Raw genomic sequence first — 18818 nt, forward strand, 5'->3', positions numbered from 1 at the left:
GAAAAGTGCTTGAATTTCAGATGTGGTGCTTAAAAGTGCTTGAAAGTGTAACTGTATTTCATTCACCACAAATAACTATCTGATTGAATAGTTTTCTTATCAGACAGAGAAATAAAATGAGTCGCAAAATGTAAAAGCAAATTTTCCCCGCCTGGGCTGCCTTGCACCTCTGTCTGTTTCAACGTGTGACCCCGCCCCTCCCTCGGACAGTCGGGGATGAGTGCGCTAACATACCTGTAGGTTGCTGTTTTAATGAGTGTTTGATGGAAAACGACAATGGCGGAGTTTGCGCTCTGCATGATAGGTGAGTCCTAGTAAATAATTTTCCAGTACGTGTACGTTACTGGAGAAATGATTGTGATGCAGTATTGCAGTGCTATTATGGAATATGCTGTGAACTTAGGTAACATCACTTAGCAGTAATATGAGTCAATTTACTCAAGTGAAAGCTTTAAACATTAGCCGATACATAACTAGCTAACTTAAGGCTTTCTGATTAACCCTCTGGGGTCGACGGACTCAGAGTCTCCGTTTCAACTTGGGTCGAACGTGCGGACTTCAAGCTATATACCAACTTTTAAATAGTGTTGATAGGCCACGTAAAACTGATGTTTTCTTGTTTTGTTTTTTTCTGAATAAGACAGTGGCGTTTACTCTGGGAAGAAACGGTAAAAACTGTGTTTTCTAAGGAGAGCGCTAGCAAACACGCTTTGCTTATGAGTGAAAAAAAAGAAAAACCCTCCATCCCTATTGGTGGAAAAATTTACCATGTCGACCAATCAAAAAATGATATGGCAACATGTGGCATTCGTGGCTCAAGAGTTGGAAGTTCACCTTGTAATCGGAAGGTTGCCAGTTCGAGCCCCGGCTTGGACAGCCTCGGTCATTGTGTCCTTGGGCAAGACACTTCACCCGTTGCCTACTGGTGGTGGTCAGAGGGCCCGGTGGCGCCAGTGTCCGGCAGCCTCGCCTCTGTCACTGCGCCCCAGGGCGGCTGTGGTTACTATGTAGCTTGCCATCACCAGTGTGTGAATGTGTGTGTGTGAATGGGTGGATGACTGAATGTGTAAAGCGCTTTGGGTCCTTAGGGACCAGTAAAGTGCTTTACAAATACAGGCCATTTATCATTTGGTTGTTTGGGAAGAGAGGGAAGTTTTAGTGACCAGCGAGAGAGAGCGAGAGGGAGAGTGTTTTGATATGTGAGAGATTTGTGATGTTTACCGTGTTTGGAGTATTGAGTTAGTGTGTTCTCTAGTGTAGTTAGTGTGTAGTGTAGTTTTTTGTTTTGTTTTGTGTGTCAGTTCTACTAGTGAACGTCACAATTGGTGCTAAAAAGCCACCAAAGGCACATTGCAGTGACACAACTGCTGTCAGACCTGCAGGTTTATCCCTGTGCTGTTCTCATCTGTCTTCTAGTGAACACAAACAATTTTTTGGAGTTGCATAAATAATTTGTGTACCTTCTTATTTGATGCAGAACAGCTGATTATTCTGTAAATAGTTTTAAATGGTTATATGAAAAACGTCTGAGCCTTGGCTGCATTTTTAGGTAAATAGTACCATATAACTTTGTTTGCAAAACTTGTGCATTTTTTTTAAATGTACAATTTCTATTTGTATTTCAAGTTATGAAAATGATTCGTTAAACATGCTTGTGGTTTTTACAGTCAAAAATATCACTTTCTACTCGTATTTTAAATTTTAAAATGAGCGACTGATCCATATGGTCACAAAAAATAGCCACTTGTTTCTGTGCTACCAAAGTTCCCTGGCTTTCATTCAAAATGTGTTTATGGTCAGCACCTACACATTAAACTACTTAAACATTATAAATGTCTTCAAGCTCACACAGAGGCCTGTGGTTCATTATCAGCCACTGAGACAGTACACACATTTATATGTGTATTTGTATATGAATATTTCATACTTTTAAGGCTGCCTGTGTATTTAAGGGAGATGAACAAAAACCATTGGAACTGTACATAATAATATCACGGATAATAAATTCAATAGATTTTAAGTAGATGCTTGTGATTTCTTAAAGTGTTATATGTTGAATTGAACTGTGATCTGTTCATATAGTTCAATTTAGGGGTGGGTTTTTATAATCGATTCATCGATTAAAATCGATTCTGGCTTGGATAACGTAAAATCGATTCATTAAAATCCTGAATCGATTTTTTAATATAAATTTATTTTGTCCGAAATGCCAGAATCTCTGGTGACATCTCACAAAATTTCAAGAACCACCAAACAGTAAATGAGAGCAGGTACTGATTCTGACCCGCGGATCAGAATCAGTTAGATGTCGCCTTTCTCACAGTCGGGGCTGAAAGCCGACAGCTCGCTGACTCTGATCTGTCGGCGGGTCCGCGCTTTGTGTTCACGCCCTTTATGCGCTGATTCTAAAGCTGTTAGTTTGATCTCTCTCCAAACAATATTGACCGAACCAGCAGCAAAAGAAGATCCAAACGCTTCACATAAACATCGTCATGAATTCACTCTTTTACTGTTTTGCTTCCATTGCGATGCGCAGCTCTCTCTCTCTCCCTCCCCCCCCCCCCCCCCCACCCCACCCTCTCTCTCTCGAACAGTTTCCCTTTCTTCATTATTCGCTTGCTTGTTACGCACAAGTCTACCGCTGTTTACAGGCTGTCGGCCGCTGTTTTTTTCCCTTTTACATTCTTCCGAAAAGAAAACCTCATTTCTGCTGTTCAATACTGAACAAATTGAAACTTTTTAATATTATTCAAAATGCAAAATGCTTAGCCGTGTGTCTAATAAAACCGCTGTAACGTCAGAGGTAATGTTCATTAATTAATGGTTTTCTTTCGTTTTTGATGTACTGCAGAATATTTTTATAAAATCCCAGGCCAGGAAAATCACCTTCATGTTTTTCTGTGTTTTATCTTCAGCTACTTTGACACAAAGGCATCTGCTGTGATGCTCACACCTTGGATAAAGTCTTGCGAGTGTCAGCTTCCTTTTTATAGATACAAAAATATGTAAATGTCCTGATCTGAATTATACTTCTGACTGTCAAAATTTCCCAGATTTAAATCGAATCGAATCGAATTAAATCGAATCGTGGATCGAATCGATTCGGGACCTTGTGAATCGAAATTGAATCGATTCTAGAAATCAGTGACGATACCCAGCCCTAGTTCAATTCACATGGGGGGTGCTGGAAAAGCTTGAAAAGGAACCTTGAAAGTGCTTAAAAAGTGCTTGAATTTGACCCTGAAAAAGGCATATGAACCCTGATGCAGGTATAACAGAATAGCTTTAATGTTTTGTTTTTTAAAACTTGAGTATGAACTTGTACAAAATGTAGAAAAATATTTATAAAAACAGTTTTATTGATTATGAAATACACTATTGGATTCACATCAGTATCGGCAGATTTCCAAATTTATAATATCGGTATTGGACATAAAAAAGTGGCATCGTGCCATCTCTAGTAAAAACTGAACCGACTTCGTGGTACAGAAAATTCAGGTTTAACTGTGAAGTTACTTGGATAAGTCAAAACTCTACTTAATGGTTCAGTTTGGTTCTGTTACCATGGTAACTGAATCAGACTTTAAGTTTACTTTCTTTATAAAACAGTAAACCCAATTTCCGTCAGTTCAGGGTGAACAAACTCGGAGCCTCTTAGCTTCCTGTAACAGGGTCCTGGGATTGTACCAGGCGTGATATTTTATTTTTTAATCATTGTTATTTTAAATGTCATCACACCCCTAATTCCAGGAAATAAAATCTATTTCTCCGATACATCCTTGTTAAATACAGAATTGAGTTTAGAATTCCTTTAACATGTAAAGTCCAGGATAATCAGTCCATCATATAGACCAGTAAGAGGAGCTGAAGTACAGATGTGAAGATGTTCAAGAGATTATGACGTCACTCTGTTTTGTGTTTTGTTTTGTTTTTGTTTGTTGTTGTTGTTTTGTCCTATCCCATTTGGTTCTTTAGCCGTCAGAATTGTTGTCTGAAGGCTAACAAGAATACCCAATGGATTTACTTAACCAAGTGGATCATTGCGGCCTTGCCGTATTGGTCCATTTGATCGACCTTTGTTGTTATTATTATTATTTTATTTTCAGTTGTTACGGACGGGACAGACATGACTGGGGGATAGGAAAGGGAGAAAGAAAGATGAAGGAAAAGAAAAACAAAGGGAAGAGGGACAGTGAGAAAGAGCACTTAAAAAGAGAGAGAAAAAAAAATCTCCTGGATCACCTGTTGAGAGAAAAAGAAGAGAAAACAAGCAAAAAACACAGAGCAACATACTAAACACAACACCATCGCGTTAATCTAGATAAGTGTAAACAGCAGTAAATACTAAATATTGAATGTTGTTGTGCAGCACGCAGGACCGACAGCGCACAATGTGCTTTGAGGTAGCAGCCAAGAAAGGTGTAGTTTATGTCTCTGAACACCCGTGTGCACCCCTGTGTGGATCAGCATGCTTGTATTCAAAAGGTTTCCCCATGTAATGGTCTGCTATAGGGTGTAGAGAGCCATAGCCCGTCCTCCAGGGCATGAAGCAGGCATGAAGGAGATCTTGGCCCCAGTCATCCAGAGACCCCAGAATACGAGAGCCCAAGGAGGACCACCGGAAGGGCATCTGTGCCACCCTCCTGGCAAGTGCTGAGGAGAGCCCCAGACGAGGGGTCACCCAGTAGCCACGGAGCAGAAGCCAGAGGGGGCTGCACTGGTGTGCCCGCCGGCTCTGCCGGCAGCCAGCTGTGCCAGAGTGAACCGAGTCGCAGGCCCAGAGGCCGGAGGCCCAAGGGCCCCCTACGGCACCGGAAGAGGCCTGACCGAGCAACAGGCGCCAGGCCCCGCAAAGTAGCCACCGGGAGTGAGCTGGTACATACGTGAGAGCCCAGCCCCGGACACCAAGAACCACCAACGCACCGACCCCTGAGGGTATCAGTTACCGGCAGGGAGTGTGGTGAGGGGAGATAGGCCTCCATACTTTGGAGGGCCTGGGAGTTCCCAGAGAGGTGGAGTCTAAGACCCGACCTGACATATAGACACAGACAAACAGGCACACACAGACACAAAAATGCATTCCCACTCTCATGCACACATGTACAAATACTTAGCACTCACCCAATGTAGGGATAGACATAAATGGACATGTACACACAATCACACTCCCCAAACATACTCTATACCTTGGGTCCAGGTACCCTCGCCCCCAGAGGGGGAAACGGCACCTAGACGCAGGAGATGTTACCCTTTCCTCCGGGGTGGAGGCAAGCAGACCGCCCCAGGCTCCGCAGCAGCAGGGAGGCCCCGCATCCCAGATCCCAATCAGACGGCCAACACCACCTTTTTCTCCCTCCCTCGTTCACCGACACATCACGGGTATGACAGTCCATTCTCCCTGCAGCACGGACTACACTGCCCATGAGGCTACATTCTTTAGGGCGATGCCTGTAACACTCTGCCTATTGCCTTCATATTAAATAGTTTTTTGAATTATAATTTTTCATTTTGCAGACTGCAAGTAGAGGTGACATGGGCCGCAAGATTGAGACACAGGCATTAGAGCCTCTTAATGCGTGTTTTGTTTGGGTTTCCCCCATCCTGGAATTCCCAAAAATAGAGAGGGGACAGCCTAATATATGAAACAGAAAAAGACTGCTGTGTAATCCATTTATTTCAACAAAGTAACTGTGTTCTGAATACCACATTTTAAACTGTTACTCATATTTTGTTTAAATACGTAACGCCGGTATATGTATTCCGTTATTCCCCAACACTGCAGACTAACTCAGTGTGGACTCTCAGAGACTCACTGTGAAGTTGTGGCCTCAGCTCTGAAGTCCAACCCCTCCCATCTGACAGAGCTGGACATGAGTGAGAACAAGCTGCAGGATTCAGCAGTGAAGCGTCTGTGTGCTGGACTGAAGAGTCCAAACTGTCGACTGGAGACTCTGAGGTGAGTTCACTGACTGCAGCTGTTGTTGTTTTTCTATATTTCAGATCTTTGATTGATGTTTGAACCTTTCTTTAGTTCCTAAATGTTCAGGATGTGTCTGAAGACAAATGTGAAGAAGTTTGAGTGCTTTCAGAAATGTTGTGTCTTTCCAAACGACTGAGCAACAGTTTTTCCTTTTGGCTGCAAATAGAAGTGATAGACTTGACAAGGGTTCATTTAAAGACTTACAGAAGTGGAGTGGTGACGGGGAGATATTTGACAGGACAGCTTTTCAGCCTCCATCAGTCAGTGAAGATGAAGTCAGTACTGATGAGGCTGTAGAGAATAGAATTCAACTTTATTGTCATTGCACTAGAGCTGGGCGATAGAACGATAACGATATGTATCGCGATATAACTTTTACTCGATAGAGAAATCAAGCTATCGCGATAGACCTCGCCGCTCTTGTCCTCTTAATAAAAAAAAAAAAAAAAAAAAAAAAAGGTCAGCCAATCCAAATCAAGTAGCGCAGAGCCGAACCAATCACAGCCGCAGCGTCACGTCGCGTTACGTACAGCACAAGTGCCAAGCCGCACGTGTGTTTGTTTGGGAAGCAGCCAGCGGGTAATGGAGCCAGCGCATAATGGAGGAAATGAGTGTGCCGACTAGAAAAATCAACCGAGCGTGACCGAAGAGAAAACAGATGATGGTTCCAATGCCGGAGAGATTGTCGAACGGAAGAGCCATAGAAGTTCCGTAGTGTGAAGGTATTTCGGCTATTTCAAGTCTGACAAAAAACAGAGTAGCGCGCACTGTAAATTGTGCCGAAAACAAGTCTGGAAATACAATAAACTGGTGCATGCGTCACACTGTGCGGCACGTTATTGTTTCGGTGAAATGAATTTCTACAATACTGTTACTGTTAATTCTACTCTCTGCAGTGTTTAAATGCTTACATATACACACAGTTACTGTCCCTCCACACATACGGCTCGGTTCTGCTTCTATGCCGCAGCTTTGTTTACTTTTTCCCACCGAGGCTTCTAGACTTCTGATTGGCCAACATTTCTGCACGGTTAGGAATCTAGCGCCACCTGCTGCTTTGGCATGTTCATAGCAGCGTTTTCCTTCATTTCTGCCTTTATGTGTGGACGGGATTATTTTTTAAAACGAAAACGGAAAATCTCCGTTTTCAAAAATACCCGTGTACGTGTGGACGTAGCCTCAGTCTCTGACTGGAAGCGCTAATTCGTCATTCGGCTTTTGTCAGACTAAAGTAACTGTTACAACAGTTTGAAAAGCTCAGCTATACAACAAGGAGAGATTGAGAATTTCCTTTTAGTTCTCAGTTTATTTGATATTGACAAAAGTTAGTCAGTTTTGTCTGTTCTTCTGTAAAACAAACTAAGATTTATTTTTAGAATTAATATTTTGTTTCTAAGTGGAATTGACAATTTAGTAGTCTGTTTCGTTTGTTCCATTTTGAAACTTAAACGCTTTAGCGGCTGCCTTTTGTGTAGTTTGCAATATTTGCCTTTATTTATCTGAAAAAGTCTCATGTTCCTTAAGTACATCTACCCTGTTGAACTTATTATGGGAAATAAATATTTAAATAAAAACAAGCTGCTGATTATTTCACATTTTACTTGTGAGCAACGGCACATTTAAATCGTACAAATATAGTTATTTGGCTTATATCGTGATAGATATCGTTATCGCCTGAAATGAAAAAAACATATCGTGATATGAAAAAATCTCATATCGCCCAGCTCTACATTGCACATGTCACAAGTACAAGGCAACAAGATACAGTTTGCATATATATATATATATATATATATATATATATATATATATATATATATATATATATATATATATATATATATTTTTTTTTTATTAGGGGTGCAACGATATTCGTATCGATATTGAACCGTTCGATACAGTGCTTTCGGTTCGGTACGCATATGTATCGAACAATACAAAATTTGTAATTTATTTTATCAACTTTCCTTCTGACGATGCTGTCTGTGTTGAGCGCTCAGTGAATCTGCGTTCGACTACTCCGCCTAGGCTGCACTGTCGAGCGCAGATCCACTGAGCGCTCAACACAGACAGCATAGTCAGAAGGAAGAGAGCAGGGCAAGCTAGCGAGACAGAAGTTAAGCTCTCCTTGCAACATGGACCTCCCCCACCCTCATTCAGATCTGGTGTTTGGAATTATTTTGGTTTTCATGTGACGTATGACCCTGAAGGTAAGCGAGTCATGGACTAAAGTAAAACAGTATGTTGGATGTGCCATGCAATGCTCAATTACATGGGTGGGAACTAGTGTGTTAGCGCAGTTAGCTCGTTAACGTGTTGGCCGTCTAGCCCCATGCACGGGGCGATCGGCGGTAGCTCGTTAACGGAGATTTGCCTTGTTGTGGCGTTAAGGTCATTTCAACGAGATTAACCTGAAAGCACTAGTGGGAACACAACGAATATGACTGCACATTTACGCCGACATCATCCTAGTGCAAAGACAAGTGGAAGCAGACAAAAACAACAAGCATGCTACTAACTTTAGCCGAGTCATTTAGACAGCTGTTTAATATGCTGCTGAGAATATAGCCCAGAAGATAGTATAGCTTTTATTTTGGAAAGAGACATTTCTCTGTAATAAACTCTCTTTTCCAAAGATGAGTGATTCCTCAATCAGATACAGGGCTCGCAATATTGCTAGCCCGACGTCCCCGGGCTAGCGATCTTTTCAGTCGGGCTACCAAAATCTCTCTTCCCTGCCCGTCGGGCTATTGTAGGAAGGAAAAATATATGTCAATGCTTTTGCATTCTTTCAGAAATGTAGCTGGGTAATTATGTCATTGGCATCGGTGAGCCACTGTCAATATGTGACATATTGAAATCGCATTTGAATTTGCGCTTGTTTTTTTGCTTTCACTTTGCAATCGTGCGAACTGTGTATAGAGAGCGACAGCACTGATCTGTGAGTGATGAAAATTTGTGCACCAATTCCTCTGACATCGTCTTATTAATCGTTAGCTTACTATGCAAACATGACAAGTGAAATCTCCCGCAGCAAGCTTAAACATGTGAGAGGTTGATCGCGCAGAGAATCGCTGAGCTTATGTGAGTGCGTGTGTAAAAGCAGCAGTATATATATTTTAGTTCTGCTGAGCCAAATAAGACAGGTCAGGGTGAAGAAGTGACAGCCAAAGAAAAGCTTACCACAAAACGGAAAAGTTATGACAAATCAGACTATAAGGCAAAAAGAAAGTGCAGCTTTATGGTTTCATGGACAAAAGAATTTCTGTGGCTGCAATATGACGAGCTAAATAACCAGGGCTGCACATAAGTGGTCCGCAGGTGCGCATTCGCTGTCAAAATAAAAAACACACACAAGGGTTAAGGTTAAATTTAAAAACTGTACTTTTGAGTTAAAATATATATTTATAATTTTAATAAATGACAAATTAAAAAGGCATGAACATTTTTTTTGTATCGAAAAAATATCGAACCGTGACACCAAAGTATCGAACCGTGAATTTTGTGTATCGTTGCACCCCTAAAATATATATATATATATATATATATATATATATATATATATATATATATATATATATATCTCAATCAATATCATGGCGGCGGGGGGCGTGGCCCGCCTCCTGTGACATCACGCTCCAAAGCCCTATACCAGTCTGTGTTTTTAATCTGTCCTGGAGCACTGCGTCTGTCCCCTCTGGCCACACTTTAATTGTCCTCACAGCAGGTTTCACACGTTGGATGAGTGGTGAATAGAGATTGACAGACCACGTGACTTTCGCGCATTGCTTTGTGGGTACCCGTGGCAACAAAATCAAAACACTGCATCAAGCGCTAGTATTTCCAGCACCAGTAATCATTAATTCTGCAGTTTTAATCGCTACTTGCATTTTATTTGCCCCAAAAACAGTTATGTACAAAACGACGGAGAACACGGCAGGTTCGTACAAAGACAGACTTGACGAAAAGGCAAAAAAAAGTACGAGGAAAAAATCAAAGGAGTGAAAGGGTTAGACCTATACGAGCATACAGAGTGGAGTAAGGACGTTAGCGTGCTGCCCAACTTTCATCACGCACATATTTATTATCATATGGTCCTAAGTGTGAGTACATACACTCACAAAATGTTTAGTAACTTCAGATCCCTGCAACAAGCCCAGGTCCAGTTTACTGGTGATTTGGACTATTCCATTTCACAGCTGTTGTTAATTTTTTTTCCTTTATCTCCTGTACAGGCCAACGCGTCTATTTGTTGTTTCAGGTTGTAGTATTACACAACATTTTCAGATCTAATAGAAATAAAATAAGTGTTTCGTAATTGATTCAATTTATTGTCTTTATTTATAACTGGCATTATTGTTTCATTCTATTATAGAATCTTACAAGAAAGAGGAAAAATTCTATTCCATTATGCTTTATTAGCTGCTTCGGTGAAAAACAAATCAACAATGCAAAAAAAACAAAAAAAACATTGCAAAATAACTGGAAAACAGTTATTCATCACTTGATTGCTTCAATACAACACTTGGGCACATATATGTGGGACTTTTCGTGGCTGTTTTCATCTCGCACTCTCTCTTAACCAATCAAATCCCGCTGTGGTAGCAGCTATAAACTCTGTCTGACCCAGGTTGATAGAGGGTGCCCAGTCTGGATCGCATTCCAGCATTTTGTAGGCTGGTTTTCCTACAAAACACAACAAACATTAGCCCGCAAAGCCACAGTGAACAAAGCAGCATAGCACAACGAATTCAATTCGATTCAATATAAGACTTATTTGTAACCTACATCAACAATTATGTTATGATAAATTACGTAACAACTACAACAGGATGTGAATGAGGCAGCGCAGAGCAGCCTAACACAGGCACAAACATAACAAAGCAGGCTCTGTGAGAGGATTTCAAACAGAAGCTGGAGAAGAGAAAGGACTCTGTTGGAATGACTACAGAAAGCAGGCAGCTGAGACCAGTCCAAGTGTTTCCATGGAGCCCAGTCTAACATTCATTTATACACTAACGTACAGAAGTGAATGAATCCATAGTTTCAAATGTAGAAATAGTACTCAGTTCATTTACAGAGTTTAATACAGTTCATGAGGAAATGTTCAAAACAGCAGCTGAGAAGAAATCTGCTTCACAAAGTTGGATCCAATTCCAATAGTTTGTGATGCAATTGAATGGAGCATGAGCAGTTCACTGCCTAACTCTAATGAAAATGTTTATTGACGTGTGAATTCATTCTTCAACACTCGATTCTGCCTGAACAACGTGAAAACTTTTCTTATTTTTTGTAACACAATTCAATGCACTGAAGCATCGAATTGTTCCATTATCCAACAATGAAAACAGGAAACAGAGACAGCTGGCCTTCAAAGTAAAAGCTGCTCCTTTTGAAACATGTTGGTGGTAAAATGTAAGAAGAGCTGAAGCACATAAATGATCTACGTGCCAAAATATTAAACACAGTTGATATATTTGTGTGAGTGTTGCACAGCTGATGGCCGATGGCTGCTCCTACTGGAGTGTTGTGAGTGTTGAGATTCAAATGTAGATATAATAATGTACATATAGCACAGTTTCCTGTTCCAGATCAGCTGATCAGAGTTGGGCCAATCTGCTCTGAGCATGCTCAGTCTGAGTTATGGAGCCGCATACTACGAATCACCATGGCAACGAGTAATTATAGAGCAGAGGCTCCGTGTGAATCCAGAGGAGCAGAAATATGAATAATGACAGTAGATGTTTGTGTGCAAGTGCTGGAAGCAAATGAGTGTGTGATGTTCTTTCAGTGTTGCACTTTGTAGACGCTCCCTGAGCACTGGTCTCACAGCCAGCTGCACATAGAGACCAGTGTTGTTAGTCCAGGTCAGAAGATGACTTGTTGGAATGAAAATGAGCTTGTAGTTTGTCTGCTTTAATAATGTGACTGGAAAAAGGTGTCTGACTTCAAATATGTCCATTTCTTTCACACTTCACCTTTAAAAGTGAAGCCATGTGGTTCCTGGAAGGAAAAACACGACTTTTTCAAGTCGTTGTCCTGTTTTTATGAGAAATGTACGACTTTAATGTGAAACATTCAGAGTTTTTTCTCTTGTTGTGTTTGTTTGAAGCTGCTTCCTGTTGGCTTCAGCTGTTTGGAGTTTCCATTTTCTAAACTTCTACATTCTGAACCTTCTTCAGCTCTGAACAGATGATGAAACACTGAATGATTTCAAGCACTTTGTCTAATAAACTTGCATGTTTCATTCTTTATACAGATTGAAGGACTGTGGTTTGTCAAATATTGGCCTTGATTATCTGGCAGTAGCGCTGAAGTCCAACCCCTCGTATCTCACAGAGGTGGACCTGAGTGGAACCTACAGAAACTTGAAGGGTTCAGGAGTGAAGCATCTGTGTGGTTTTCTGGAGAATCCACGATGTCGATTTGAAACTCTGAGGTCAGTCAGCATGTTTTAGTTGTGCTGAGATGAATATGATGTGAAAGTTGTGCTGACACTAAACTGCAGACATCAGGCTGATATTATACTGATCCACACTGAGGATCTTCATGGTAAAGTCTGTTTTCTTCTTCTCTGGTTTAGTCCATTGACTGTAGCAGAACAATGTTCACATTTCAAACAGTGGTACTCAATGTATGGCCCGCGGCCCACACGCGGCCTGCCCACCTTTCCTAATTCAGAGAGAGGGGACCCTGATTAACTGTGCAGCTTCTTCCTCACAGTTCTAAGTATCAGACACAACAATGAATAATCCACAGCTGACTGTCTTTAGCAGGTCAAAGGTCACAGCACACAGCAACCTGTGAAACAGTTTGGAGCAGGAATTCTTGCACATTTGCAAACTGACACTGCTGCATGGCATGCTGGGTAATGCTAGCTGCTCAGGTATGGGCGTGCTAACGGCTGTGAGGCTCCGTGGCTGCAGAACACTGAAGAAGAGAAAAGAGAGGTGGAGGATGAAAAAAAGAGGCGGAGATGAAGCAGAAGTTTAGCTCCAGAGAGGAGCTGTCTGTGTGGGCGGGGCTCAGGCAGCTCCGCCCACACAGTGACAGTGAAGCAGGTGAAGAGTAATAAATAAAGACGGCAGACAGGATTTGATAAGCTGATGTACAAACATGTTGAATGATGGTGGCAGCTACAGAAACAGGTCCATACATACATGAAGCGTGTCTCCTTTGCATCGTCCACATTTGATACTGAGAGTTTCCAGAAGAGCAAACATCAAACACGCCTCCAAACATGTGACGAGTCAGACTGACATCATTTCTACAGATGGCTAACCTGAGAAACAGTCAAAGTACTGATGATTCCTACAAAGTGTGTGTGTTCAGTATGAGATGAGTGTGAATGAAACCATGGAGGAGCGGGCCGTGGCTGCTCTCACACACGTTTGCTGCAGGGGCGGATCTACAGAAATGTTCTTAGGGGGGCAAAATCAAAGCCGTTATTGTTGACACATATGCAGCTGTTACATCCTGTAATATGCATTAAATACGGTTCAAATACATTAAATGCATTAAATATACATGTTTCATATAAATATAGTCTACAACTGTATTTTCTTCAGCCCACATAATGAAACCGTTCAGTCAGATAAAGACAGAAGGCGTTTTCCACGTCCCTCTGCTCAGTGTTAAAGTGCTGATGATGTTCAAGCTCAGGCAGCAGGAGGGATTTCTAAGCATCCTTCACTGATCCACAACAAAGGTCCAGAGTTTGATCCCTCCTAGTAGGACAGGAAACATACTGATAAGAGTTTCAAAGTGTCTTTGTAAGCAGACATGATTGAAATGAGCCAGTCTGAGTTTGGTTCCTGCAGTTTGTGCTTCATAAACAGAGCTGAAGCAGAGGCAGCGTGTGCCTGCAGGTGAATGTACACTGCTGTTATAAGAGCTGTGGAAACTCTGGTCAAAAGGACGTAACCATACTGCTGACAGTTCCAGGACAGTCACAGAGTTACAGCATCATTTGTGACGATAAAGACAGAAAGCTCATCCAAATCCTGGGATTAAAAGTCTGTCCTGGTGGTGTCCAGTCAAACACGTCTCTGTGAAAGCTTCAATCCAACAGGCTCCAAAATCCTTCTGCTCATTTCCTCGCCGGGTTCTTGATGCTCCTGTACCATCTCTCTGTCATCCTCCTCGCTCCGTCTTTGCACTCACAGTCTTTGTGCATCATTAACACTCACATGTGGAAAACCAAAGTTTTACTGGGCAGAAGATGATCATCAGTGACGCTGTCTTTAAAATACTCTTGTTAGAAATGTACGACTTTAATGTGAAACATTCAGAGTTTTTTCTCTTGTTGTGTTTGTTTGAAGCTGCTCCCTGTTGGCTTCAGCTGTTTGGAGTTTCCATTTTCTAAACTTCTACATTCTGAACCTTCTTCAGCTCTGAACAGATGATGAAACACTGAATGATTTCAAGCACTTTGTCTAATAAACTTACATCTTTCATTCTTTATACAGATTGGAGAGATGTGATTTGTCAGAGATCAGCTGTGATTATCTGGAAGCAGTGCTGAAGCTTAACCCTTTGTATCCCAGAGAGGTGGACCTGAGCTCCCACAAGCTGCAGGATTCAGGATTGAAGCAGCTATGTGTTCTTCTGTGGAAACCACAACATCGAATTGAAACTCTGAGGTCAGTCTCCACGTTTTAGTTGTGCTGACACTGTCGATCTGTGGAACTAAAACCTTTATACAGGAAGTCTGGTTCAGCTCTTTGTAGACCTTCTAATCTCTGATCCTCTGAGTCTTACTCAGTAGATGATGCAGAGTTGTGAAGCCGATGTGGGTGAGGACACTCGCCCAGCTCTAACTACCTTGACGTCCAGGTCTCTTCCCTGCTTGTCCTGATACAAACAAACCTGAGTAACCTTGCAGGTCAGATCTCATCAGTCACACCTGTTATGGCAGCTCTCCTCTAGATTGTAGTTCTTGTTAACCTGGGATGGTTTTAGAAGCCTGGACCACAGACTCCAAGGGAGGATATTACTGGGAAAGGCCAAAGCAACCTATTAGACCCATTAAACACTAACATAGATGAATACTCAGATTTAAACCTTTATTGTTTCACAAAGGGTTAAAAAGGGAACGTCCACAGTTTAGACTGCAGCAGATTTTATTAAAGCAGTTTGACAGGAGCAAAGCAAAAAATACAAAGAATAAGTGTTTAAAATATTAATACATATAACATAATAATAAAAGAAGAGCCAAATAATGATAAAAAGAATGAAAAAGTTGTCCAGAGCAGCAGGATGTCTGAGGTCTGCAGAAACACAGAAACGCAGCAGCTAAAAATAGTTGTTGAAAGAAAACGAGGTGGGAGCTGCTGATTCCTGAGCTTTGATACTGGATTAGCTTCAGTAGTTATTCCCATCACTGCTGTAGGAGCTACATTTAGTCACAGCTGATTGTCTTCTTTGACCAGTCAGAATGACTACTGTTGTAAAAACAAGCACACAAAGAACCAATGAGAGTGAAGAACAGGATAAAGAGCTTGTGTGATGGAGGCAAAGCAATAATCAGCAGACTGTAGCAGTTTATATCTGCCTGAAAGTAGGAGCTCAGCGGAGCTCAGTCCCATATCTTTGGTTAGAAACAACATCAGTGATTTACTGCTGCTCGAGATGATTCCAGCAGCTCTCATTACAGCAGCTGATGAGAGAAACAGCTGATGGCTCACAGCTCGTGCACTGTTGGATCTCCAGATGTTCACATGGCTGAAGTCTGTGAAAAAACTGTGGTCCATGTAGTTCACACAGATTGGACCGAGCTCCCTGGATCACTGCAGCATCCTCAGCTGGTACATGGACGTCTCTGTTCCTCAGTTTTGGAGCCCCTGCAGGACCGTCCACACCACCAGGGTCTCCTCACTCACCTTTCCTTTGTCCTCGTCCTTCATCGGCTGTGCTGTGTCTTTGTTCCTGCAGTGTTGCTTTGTGAGGATGGATCATCTACTGCAGCTCCAGATAAAGACAGATCACAGTTTTGAATAAAATCCTTGTGATGTTTTGGAGGTCTGTATACAGCTGCACCGAGTGTCGGCCGGGACGCCCCAAACAACAAACATCACAAGTTCAAAACTTGAATAAGAGTCAGTTAAGAGTTGTTTGCATGCGAGCTTCTTCCTAAAATCAGCCTCCACTCCACCACCACGTCCTGTCATCTCACAGTCAGAAGGTAAAAGTTCAGTAAAACAGCTGGACTCACTGGCTCTCTGCCAGGTTTCCAAGCATTGGAGCCAGTTCCTGATTAGTGAAGAAGTCCTTTAGAAGAAAAGTTTTGTTTGCTAGCGATCAAGTATTAACAAGACTGATTCTTAGTGGTATCGGTGGCTCATCGGCCGATGTGGGTGCCCGACCTATCGGCCGTAGGTTCTGAGGGTTTACTCCACCTGAGCGTAGACGGGGAGGACGCTGGGCGGGTTTATTGTAGTACACCCAACAACAGGTGTCAGACAGGTGTAAGCCATATCCAGAGAGTGCCAGTAGTTGATGCGGTCGAATCCAGTCAGGTTAGGCTGAGGTGTTTTTCCAAGTCGTATCCAGGTAACCTTCATTCTCACCAATAAGCCACTGCATTTCCCACGGCGTCTGCGACACCCTGTCAGTTGAGGTGGCGCTGAAGCACAACCGAGACAAGCTGGAACTCCTGACAGGAACGGTGCAGAGAAGCTTCCCTGATATCCACGATTGCAATAAACAGGTTTTAAATGAGAAGATCTTAAAGCCAGCAGTGTTTGGTGATCATATACAAGCAGAGAGTTTGCATTTTTGAAGACAAATAAAAACTAAAACACTAGAAAGTGCATTTTCTGAAGAAACTGCAGTGTGAATGCTGAAATCTGAATGTATGAGCTTAAATAAGGAATAATTGCTGAATCTTAAGTTAAAAATTTTGAATGAAATTAAAAAAAAAACAATTTTTAACCTGAAACAAAAAGTGCTGAACTGCTAAAAGCTGATGTTCACATAGAAGTTGGAAAATAGCTGAAAATGTTTTAAACCTAAATTAGAAAAAGATGAGTAATGACAAAATAAAATTTAGTCAGAAAACATCTCAATGAATATTAAAAGTTTATATTCTTTGAATCACTGAATGACTAAAAAGTGATCCCTCCACTTGGATCCACACGGTTTAAAAAGTTTACATCTCTGAGCTTTCAAACACACAGTGTTGGACAGAGAACAACGATGGCGACGTTTTGAGGGTAAAATCATACCTGTAGAGCAAACACTGTGGACACAGCAGCAGTTTAAAGAGAAGATTTCAAGATTAATTTTTTCGCTCCTCTCACTCTAGCAGTTGAGCTGTCTCACTCTAGCGACAACATTCCGTCCCATACACACCCTTTGGAGGTGGGGTGCCCCCGGCCTCTCGGCCTGGGGCTCGGTCACTCAGGCACAGCTGGGGGCCGGCGGAGCTCACGGGCGCGTCACTGCAACTCCCCCTGACTTCTGCTCCGCGGCTGCTGGGCGAGCCCTCATCTGGGACTCTCCTCAGCTCTTACTGGAACAGTGGCGCGGCTGCCCCTCTGTTGGTCTTCCATGGTCTCTTGTGTTCTGGGGGCCTCTGGATGTCTGGAGTTTTGATCTCCTCCATACCCGCTTCACACCCTGGAGGACGGGGCTGTGGCCCCCCCACACTCCCTAGCAGATCATTACATGGAGAAACCTTTGGAATGCAAGCATGCTGATCCACACAGGTATGCACACATGGGTATTCACAGACGCGGACTAAAGCTTTCTTGGCTGCTACCTCAAAGCACACTGTGCGCTGTCTATCTTGCGTGCTGCACAATATCGTTTATTATTTAGTAAATATTGATATCTATGACTAGCTAGTTTATTGGGATGGTGCTTTGTTTTCTCTATTATTATGTTGCTCTTTGTTGTTTGCTGTCTCCTCTGTTTGTTTTTTTTGTTTGTTTGTTTTTTTTCTCCATACAGGTGACCCAGGAGTTCTTTTTTTTTTTTTGTCTCTCTTCCCCCCCCTTCTCACCGTCTCTTCTCCCCTTTGGTTTTCTTTCTTTCTCTCCCCCTCTTTCTCTCATTCATTCCCCCTGTCCTATTTATTAAAAAAAAAAAAAAAAATGACAAAGGATGAACTGAAGCTCTGCCATCACGTAATGTCGCATACTGCTGTTTCTGATGTCATTTAGAAAAAAAAAAAAAAAAAAAAAAGGAAACAATTCTGGCATGCCTAAAAAAAAAAAAAAAGGAAAATAGCTGAAAATGTTTTAAACTTAAATTAGAAAAAGATGAGTAATGACAAAATAAAATTTAGTCAGAAAACATCTCAATGAATATTAAAAGTTTATATTCTTTGAATCACTGAATGACTAAAAAGTGATCCCTCCACTTGGATCCACACAGTTTAAAAAGTTTACATCTCTGAGCTTTCAAACACACAGTGTTGGACAGAGAACAACGATGGCGACGTTTTGAGGGTAAAATCATACCTGTAGAGCAAACACTGTGGACACAGCAGCAGTTTAAAGAGAAGATTTCAAGATTAATTTTTTCGCTCCTCTCACTCTAGCAGTTGAGCTGTCTCACTCTAGCGACAACATTCTGTCCCATACACACCCATTATAAACTCTGAAACTGCTGAAAAAAAAGGATGAAACTTAAACTGGAACTGAAGAAAAAGCATAATAGATATTGAAAATACAAATACAAGTTGAATAGTTCAATGTCTTGGCTTCGTTTTAAAGTTTGAATGGTGGCTCTACGTCAACGTGTGTGGAAGTAGTTAGAGTTGAAAGAGGTGTAAGTTTAATGAGAATTTGAAGGGTCTCCCATTGAAATACATTAGAAATTTTTGTTAAATAAA

General features: G+C 41.7%; 1 protein-coding gene across 3 annotated transcripts in view; it reads left to right on the plus strand.

Moving 5' to 3' along the window:
- LOC146563538 (NACHT, LRR and PYD domains-containing protein 12-like) overlaps positions 1 to 18818 on the plus strand; it is a 41269-nt gene that overhangs the window by 12188 nt on the left and 10263 nt on the right. For all 3 annotated transcript variants that reach the window (XM_085290703.1, XM_085290704.1, XM_085290705.1), the window contains 3 exons: positions 5783 to 5956; positions 12240 to 12419; positions 14449 to 14622. In XM_085290703.1, the coding sequence (XP_085146829.1) occupies positions 5783 to 5956; positions 12240 to 12419; positions 14449 to 14622 (528 nt within the window). The remainder of the gene's footprint in view (positions 1 to 5782; positions 5957 to 12239; positions 12420 to 14448; positions 14623 to 18818) is intronic.

Source organism: Mchenga conophoros, linkage group LG11 (assembly GCF_057382185.1).
Source record: "Mchenga conophoros isolate Kocher_MC1m ecotype Shallow Benthic linkage group LG11, M_conophoros_male_GT1.1, whole genome shotgun sequence".
Taxonomy (NCBI): domain Eukaryota; kingdom Metazoa; phylum Chordata; class Actinopteri; order Cichliformes; family Cichlidae; genus Mchenga; species Mchenga conophoros.